The sequence below is a fragment of the Polypterus senegalus genome, chromosome 8, assembly GCF_016835505.1.
Source record: "Polypterus senegalus isolate Bchr_013 chromosome 8, ASM1683550v1, whole genome shotgun sequence".
NCBI lineage: Eukaryota > Metazoa > Chordata > Cladistia > Polypteriformes > Polypteridae > Polypterus > Polypterus senegalus.
The window spans coordinates 72,194,668-72,204,098 of NC_053161.1; the positions used below are offsets into that span (position 1 = coordinate 72,194,668).

Consider the following 9,431-nt stretch of genomic DNA (forward strand, 5'->3'; position numbering starts at 1 on the left):
TTGTTTTGCTTTGTTTGGACAGTGAACTGACATAGAGGGATAATAATAATAATACTACATTTTATTGACATGGCAACTTCCAAAAATAGCATCACAAAGAGTAATCATGTGCTCAGCATGTAATGTCACATGGATGTGTACATGGTGTCAATTATCATTTTATCCTCACTATGAATGAAAAAATACCCTAATAATCTTGTCACAGTGCTATCTTATTTGTTTGGAATAACCCAAGTCTATCTATCTTTAAGAGATGAAATTGTAATCTATACTAATAAAAGGCAAAGCCCTCACTCACTCACTGACTCACTCACTGACTCATCACTAATTCTCCAACTTCCCGTGTAGGTAGAAGGCTGAAATTTGGCAGGCTCATTCCTTACAGCTTACTTACAAAAGTTGGGCAGGTTTTATATCGAAATTCTACGCGTAATGGTCATAACTGGAAGCAGTTTTTCTCCATTTACAGTAATGGAGATGAGCTTCAATGCCGTGGGGGCGGAGTTTCGTGTGACATCATCACGCCTCCCACGTAATTACGCAGTACATAGAAAACCAGGAAGACCTCAAAAAAGCGCTGAAGAAAACATGCATTATATAATTGAGAAGGCAGCGAAACAATAAGAAGCGAGCGAGTGACATATACAACCATATTCATGACTTCTGCTACTTCGGAAACAAAGCACGATGTAAACCTACACTTTAAATTAAGTTCATAGACAGGCTGCCGCTGGCGTTTGTAATTTAGTGCCTGCCCATATAAGGCCGTCCGTCAGCGGCAATCCAATAGCAAACTCCCACTAAATATTCACGGGTTAAGGACTGTGCTTATGCAGAGGAAGATGAGATGGTCAGGGTGGTGTTTGGTACAAACTCAGCGAAACTGCGAGAGAAAGTTTTAAGTGCCAGGACTAAGGTAACATTAAATACAGCCATGGATATAGCACGAGATGGCACCAGCACAGCTGGGAACCTTCGATGCAAGTACACCGAGTGGCTCACGTGAACTGACGCAGTGCACAGATAAAAACAACAGTTCCAAAGAGCTGAACAAAACCGAATTACACAATTGAAAAGGCAGCAAAAAATATGAAGCGCCTGATACATATAAGCATATTCATAAATCCAACTACTGCGGAAACAAAGCACACGTTGGAAAAAGTCAATGTCCCGCTAAAGGAAGACAGTGTAAAAAAAACCAGTGCATGCAGTGTGTCAGGTCTCAGATAAAGAAGAAGACGAGCTGTTTATTGATGCAGTAAGAAACGAATCGATGAATGAAACCTGTTATCTTTACAACGATTGACAAACACAGAATGTCACTTGAACACAACACATCCTACAAATACGAACCTGATTGAAAAAAATAATGATAATCAAATCCTTGATGACAGCAACACTCAGTAACACTCACAAAACAAATACTGTATATTGACAGTCATGTTACGTTATTTTTAAAATGTTCCCTTTTCTTTTTCATAGCTTTTTTAACACACTACTTCTCCGCTGCATACGCGGGTATATATATATGTATATATATATATCCCGATCTACATACTCGAATAATGGATACTTTATTCGCCATCAATGATTGTTTTGGTAAAGCCATACTCAGTGTATTCATTAGATGAACGGTAAAAAAGTAAGAGCGAGGGGAGGATGACTTATTGAGGCATGCAGGCTGTAGTGCGTGTCAACTCTATCTGAATTGCGCGATCACATTTGAAAAATATATCTTTTCAAGTTCTATTTAGTCCATATGTGTCAAACTCAAGGGCCGCGGGCCACATCCGGCCCGGCGTGTAATTCACTCACAACAGTGACAAAACAATTACATTGACAATCAGGTTACGTTATTTTCAAAATGTTTCCTTTTCTTTTCATTGCTTCTTTAACACACTACTTCTCCGCTGCGTAGCGCGGGTATTTTGCTAGTGACATATATAATGTATATACTTTCCCCAACTCATCTGTGCCTATTCATATTCCTTGATATGTTTTATTACAAAAAGTAAGAATACAAAAAGGACAGAAACACAAGCAGTAGCAAAATTAAGAAAGCAAATAACTTATGGGGATTTGCTGCCAATCTCCACAGCATTTGTACCCCTTTCTAACAGGTGGGATGTACCATGTACTTACCAAATCAAGCAATACTTAAAATTATTACCTCTCTCCTCTCTCATATACTTGAACCAATGTCCCTGGACTCTTCCTCATGCCAGTGAAGCCCTAGCTATAAACGCAGTTCTTGACTAGCCACTAAGGGCTTTAAATGCCTAGGGAAGGAAATATTTGTCCTAGTTTTAATTTTGAAATAGAAGACACCACTTGGGTACTTATTCCATGATTCTGAAAACTCTCCTTAAAAAAGACTGAGTTGTGATGGAAATTCTAATCTCATGGACTCTAAAAAGGATGAGGGAAAACCCAGGTAATCCACTCCAATGAGAAGGGGCCAAGTCTGGCCAATAGAAACACACACCACAAAGATCGACAAAAATACTCTGGTGGCTCCAACAGTAGTTAGTCACATTACCTTATGTTGTTTCTAACTCTCTAAATTGTTTTTCTCAAAAAGAACATTATTTTTCCTTTCATTTACATTTTTAGAAAACTCTCCTTGGACCTCTTCCTTTCAATCTGTATTCATTTAGTAACAATCTCAATTCTCCCTTTTATCATTTCATACCCACTTTGTCCTCTCCTTTGCCATTTAGTTCATAGTCCTGAGCAAAGTAATATGTCGCTTTCATTCTGCATTCCATTTTAAAACAGTTGAGTCTTTCCAAAATACTCTGTAATTATACAGGTAAATTATATGGTAAGTACAGTGTAATTAAAGACACCTTAAGTAGAGTGATACCCAAACTTCATTTTCTCTTTATCACTTCTCACTACTTTCAGAAGATAGCTTGAGAAAATACCTGTCAAGCCTTTATTAATACTAATAATTTGTAAAAATACAACAAAGTAACTAACCCTCTCTGCCATACTCTCTTTGTAGCATTCTATAAATAAATAAATATTTTCAAAATTAGAACTTCTGTCACTTCCACAAAGAATATTGTATCTGCCCCTTTCCTTCCATCATGTTTCAGCATAATTAGGCATCCATCGCCTAATTTACCCAGTTTACCTGTCAGTCATTCTCCCACCATTCATAAACCCTTTACCATCTCTTACTAAGAATATCACTTTCACTTTTCTGGCTGTCAAAACATCCTTCTGGTAATGGTATCGAGCAAGGCATTACAGGTGCTGGTCATAAAATTAGAATATCATGACAAAGTTGATTTATTTCAGTAATTCCATTCAAAAAGTGAAACTTTCATTACACACAGACTGATGTATTTCAAATGTTTATTTCTTTTAATTTTGATGATTATAACTGACAACTAATGAAAGTCCCAAATTCAGTATCTCGGAAAATTAGAATATCAATTAAGACCAATGCAAAAAAAAGGATTTTTAGAAATGTTGGCCAACTGAAAGGTATGAACATGAAAAATATGAGCATGTACAGCACTCAATATTTAGTTGGGGCTCCTTTGGCCTGGATTACTGCAGCAATGCAGCGTGGCATGGAGTCGATCAGTCTGTGGCACTGCTCAGGTGTTATGAGAGCCCATGTTGCTCTGATAGTGGCCTTCAGCTCTTCTGAATTGTTGGGTCTGGCGTATTGCATCTTCCTCTTCACAATACCCTATAGATTTTCTATGGTGTTAAGGTCAGGCGAGTTTGCTGGCCAATCAAGAACAGGGATACCATGGTCCTTAAACCACGTACTGGTAGCGTTGGCACTGTGTGCAGGTGCCAGGTCCTGTTGGAAAACGAAATCTGCATCTCCATAAAGTTCATCAGCAGCAGGAAGCATAAAGTGCTCTAAAACTTCCTGGTAGACGGCTACGTTGACCTTGGACCTCAGAAAACACAATGGACCAACACCAGCAGATGACATGGCACCCCAAACCATCACTGACTGTGGAAATTTTACACTGTATCTCAAGCAATGTGGATTCTGTGCCTCTCCTCTCTTCCTCCAGACTCTTGGACCTTGATTTCCAAAGGAAATGCAAAATTTACTTTCATCAGAGAACATAACTTTGGACCACTCAGCAGCAGTCCAGTCGAGACACTTCTGACACTGTCTCTTGTTCAAGAGTGGCTTGACACAAGGAATGCGACAGCTGAAACCCATGTCTTGCATACGTCTGTGCGTTGTGGTTCTTGAAGCACTGACTCCAGCTGCAGTCCACTCTTTGTGATTCTCCCCCAAAGTTTTGAATGGGTTTTGTTTCACAATCCTCTCCAGGGTGCAGTTATCCCTATTGCTTGTACACTTTTTTCTACCACATCTTGTCCTTCCCTTCGCCTCTCTATTAATGTGCTTAGACACAGAGCTCTGTGAACAGCCAGCCTCTTTAGCTATGACCTTTTGTGTCTTGCCCTCCTTGTGCAAGGTGTCAATGGTCATCTTTTGGACAACTGTCAAGTCAGCAGTCTTCCCCATGATTGTGTAGCCTACAGAACTAGACTGAGAGACCATTTAAAGGGTTTTGCAGGTGTTTTGAGTTGTCTAGCTGATTAGAGTGTGGCACCAGGTGTCTTCAATATTGAACCTTTTCACAATATTCTAATTTTCCGAGATACTGAATTTGGGACTTTCATTAGTTGTCAGTTCTAATCATCAAAATTAAAAGAAACATTTGAAATACATCAGTCTGTGTGTAATGAATGAATCTAATATACAAGTTTCACTTTTTGAATGGAATTACTGAAATAAATCAACTTTGTCATGATATTCTAATTTTATGACCGGCACCTGTATATGTATCAGTGTAACAGCTTTCCTGGGGTCTGTCTTCTCATATTTTAGATGTGCATTTCATGTCAGTAAAATGGTAAAATCATGTTTGAGTGAATGAGTGAGTATTCCCTATAATGAACAGTCCAACATGGCTCCTGTTCTGCTCCCAATGCTTTGAATATACTGACAGGTTCCCCACAACCCTGAAACAGGATTACAAAAGGTATGGATGAATTGAAAAATAAAAGTTAACAATAAACAGAATAAATATCAAAAAGCAAATTAGTTTTGTTTTTTTTTAAAAAAAGTAATTAAGCTTTCGCTGATCCATTTTCAGCACAATTATCCAGTTCAAGTCATTATGACATGGTGTCTATCTTGGCAGCACTTTGTGCAAGACAGGAACCAACCTAGGTAGGGTCAGCCATTAAGCTTAAAAGATCAGGAAAAATAACACATTGAGATAGAACAAGCTACAGTATGTAGCTCAAACATATGCAGATAATTTGTTAGTAATCTAAAAGATGCATACATTTCAGCATTCATATGAAATACACTGTAAACTCAACCTTGCCAGTTCATTGAATCCTTAAATTAAAAAAAGTGGCGATTATACTGTGAGAAGTCAGAATGCACAGTGAACAGGAAAAATATAAATGTTTCAAAAATCATTATGACCGCTCATATGCTGGAAATTGATACATATTGTGCATTTATAAAGCAGTGCAGCCTGACTAGATTACAAATTTAAACGTTTTCCTAACACAGTTCTAAATAAAATAAATAAACACAAAATTACGTTGTTTTTGGTTAGGTTATATGGGTAGAACTGTTAATCCTTGTAACCTGTAATTGGATATCTTTGTGTATGCGAATGGTTGTTCTAAAAATATCTGTAAGAAAATAAAGGCTGTAGCAAGAAAGCTCCAGGGAAAGGAATTTACAATCAGATCTTAAAAAACAAACAAAAAAAAAAAACAAAACATTTTGGCTCATTTTAAGACACAGAATCTTTAGGCTGTTAGTTGACAAAATAAAGGAAAATACAAACAAGCAGTCTACTGATATTTTCAGGAATGCTTGGGCAACTTCTAGTCTATGCACCATTCTACACTCAAGCTGTATAACTGAAATAGTTAAACAATAAATTGTGTAGCGAGGCTCAGTGGCAATTTCCAAAGCCTTTGGGTTTGACCCCAGCTAGAATACCCTCTGCTTTTTGCATAAATTGTTTTTTTTACATTGTACATGCCCATTTTTCATATCATGTGGTATAATTTAAATGTTTTGTATTAACGGTGCTCATGAACATTATCCTAGAGAGTTTGTTACAAAGAACTTATGGCAAAAAATGCATTCAGATAAAAATAAAACTGGCTAAAATTAAGTATTACATTTTATTCTACTGCTGCTACTTGGAAGAGCCCATAACAGACTCAACATACTTGTACACAGGGAGAGCACACAAACTCCACAGGCACAATGAAAGGTCAGGTATGATGAAACCCAGCCTCCAATAGCTGCGCATTTTACAACCACAAAAGAATAGGCACAAGTATTTTATGCCGTGCAATGTCGGATCGTTATTCAAATTAAAAACTACGATATGTCTTGTTCAACCAGATTCTGAAACGAACCTTTAACCTGCAATACCTAACCATGCGACTTAGTCCTCTGTATTAAATTTATGATTGAATCGCAAATTCACACACATACATAGTTCTTGTACTCCGATGGCAACGTCTGTGCATAGCGATATCGTGCCCACTATGAAAGGTGTTAGAGAAGAGTGAAACACAAGTTGTAGGTATTCAAGGATTTACTTTATAAATTCGACCAAGATTTTAAAATATGTCTGCTCAAAACTTAATTGTTTAAAAAAAATCCCAACTGCCCATAAGCACTTGACGGAAGCAAGGACTCGTTAATTTTCTTCAAACTTACCTGCCGATTACCAGACTCGCATTTTCAATCACTGCAATAGTCTCCATTCCTGCTTTAGTCAAATACCTTTCCTTGTGTGCACAAACTAGTACCGCTTGAGCGGCGTTTTTAACCAATAACCTAAATTCTGTTTCCATGATGGCCACAACAGCCGCCGGCGAAGAAATAAATGACGGCGCTTTAAACCGACGATCAACTTTTTTGCATATAAAATGTGGACCCGAGGAAAGAGGTGGGCGTGGTATCCATGCACTGCACCCGTTTAGACACGCCCCATTTCGACACCTGCAGCTGGCGGTACAGTACTTCGACGGACACAGGTCACGAAACGGTTCTGCTGCGCTTTCGTAAATAGTGTGTTGATTTAGAACTGCTTTTACCAGAGTATTTTGACTTTCCACAAAGTTAGAATTGAAGGTAACCTGAATTCACACTAACGCGTTTCAAGGGCTGAAAATCACTTTGTGTACACGTGTGACGGCTTGTTTTCCACAAGGAAACTGTTCAAAACAGAGTTCATTATATAATAAATATAATGAATAAAACGTCATAAAAGGCATATATGAACCCCGAAGTGTAAATAGTGAAACTGGTACGCAACGTGACTCGGATTTCTATCTTGGTGTCAACCAAGGAACTGGTTATCGATTTTTGTCGCACCAAAATGCCACAACGCCCGGTCACTATACACTGGGGACCACATCAGTGACCAGCTAGGTGGCCACACACACACACACACACACACACACATAGGGCCACCTCAACCAAATACAGGAGAGCATCACAGTGTTCGCGAGGCGGCATTTAATGAAGTAAAAAGAGATGTAGTGATTGGCTTCGGTCGAGCTCATACTTCGTGCAACACATGGGAATCTTCAGTCCCGTTATTCGATCCGACAATTGCGTGAGACGTGCGCGAAACACAAGGGGAAAACTGCTCTGCAACAATATGTTTAGCTATTTCCTTCAGAATTCTCTTGTTTGGGCAAGACATTTTAACTTTTGCTTACGCCAGCAAAAAAGCTAGAGCCGGCCATGCACACAGATGAGTTATATATTTGAAAGGGCACAGCACACCGTTTTCCCTCAGGATACTGAGGTCCTTTAATTAATGTAGGCAGCCTCACATGTTCTACACCCGTTCCTTATATGTTGTACAGTTCTGTAATGGCCAGTGCTATTTATGGTGCTTAAAAAAAGCCATCGCCTTCATTTTGGACAATAAGGAAAACCCCTACACCAACGCATACCATTGCACCCACATATTTTGCAAAATTGGGCCAACAAAAATAGATCTTAAGTGTTTCAATGACTATACCAGATCCATCTGAATGCCCCGCCCCTCCAAAAATGGTTGTTTTCCTTTCCTCGTATTCTCGAAGTTCGTCCTGTGGGGATTCAAACACTGCGACGAACCTTCCCCTTGAAAGAAAATGACAAAAAGGAAGCAGACGCGTAATTATTCATAGTACGTCCCAAGCATAAATCAAGTCCTTAAAGAACTACTATGGGTTGCCGTTCACTTATCTTTAAGGTGTCAATCGTCATTGTATTGTGAACTCTTTCCACAACAGCCGACATCGGTCTCCCGACGTACAACGCAGCTTCGTCTATCCTTCCAGTGCTGGCATGGAACCCGCTTGACTCGTCTTCTCTACACTCTGGTTCCTTCTCTTTTCGGTTTAGGCTTTCCATAAAAACTGATGCTTAACTAAGTAGGAAAAGAGGATTTCGAAAAGGAGAAAAAAATGGACATGGAGAAAAAGCTTTCATACTGGAGAACATGACGGTAGGAAAAGAATCAGCGCACTGAATAGTTAAGTTGAGCAGGTGCGCAGTCAGCGCCCGGAGAGGATAAGCCGGAAAGGTGCAGGTAATACAAGTAAAAGACGAACAGAATGGATGTGCGTGCAGAGTGGACAAGATGATGTCATGTTTAAAAGAAACCATATCTGCCTTTTGAAATTTCGAATCCATAAAAAGGACGAATAAATATTTAAAACAATTTAACATGTTTCACCAGCCTGTCAAAGCAACTGCCCTAATTAGAGGTGTGGTCCTTAACTAGAGATAGGCGGATGAAGCCCAGTGAAGCCTTCTCCTGATTGTGCCGTGAAGAGATCCACAGCGGCGGTGTTTGCATACAGGTCTATCGTAGTGAGAATTGAGATGCGTGAAAGCGCAGAGAAAAATTAAACTTGTATGCATGCACCATCTAGTGGCTGAGGTTGAGCGTGAGAAGAGCGGACGTCTGCGGGCTGCTCCATACACACACAGGTCTTTCGTATACGTACTGTATATATTTCTAATATTGTCATTAGTCCTAAAGAAGTAATCCGTTGCTATTGTGAATATTGTGGCACCGCACCAGTGCTCACCCGCGCTGACTGGCAATGGACTCTCGCTCTTTCCCAATAATTTATATCGCTCCTTTGGCTACCCCACTACTTTAAAAGGGCCGCATACTGTTGCCGCACTATTTGGAATTAATATGAGACTTTGGCAGGCTTGCCGTTCTTCTAGGCTCCCCCAAAGTTTACACCAAAGCTGCTCATTTGCATGATGGTATGCCAACTAATACTGCTGGCGACTCATCCCATAGGCTGATGTTAGTCGTCAGCTCCGTTACGATAGCGATGTAAATAACATAAATCCATCAGTCAGCATGTATTCATAG

The 9,431-nt window shown here is 39.4% G+C and overlaps 1 protein-coding gene across 2 annotated transcripts in view; it reads right to left on the reverse strand.

Moving 5' to 3' along the window:
* Positions 1-8,843, reverse strand: part of amdhd1 (amidohydrolase domain containing 1) — a 28,233-nt gene extending 19,390 nt beyond the window's left edge. The window contains exon 1 of one of the 2 annotated variants that reach the window (XM_039761263.1): positions 8,073-8,843. Coding sequence is in view for 1 of the 2 variants with exons in the window: in XM_039761262.1 (XP_039617196.1) it covers positions 6,755-6,891 (137 nt within the window). In the remaining variant the exon portion in view is untranslated. Of the gene's footprint in view, positions 1-6,754; positions 6,971-8,072 lie in introns of those variants that run through there. The other variant, XM_039761262.1, reaches the window with a different exon arrangement.
* Between the last annotated feature and the right edge of the window lie 588 nt (positions 8,844-9,431).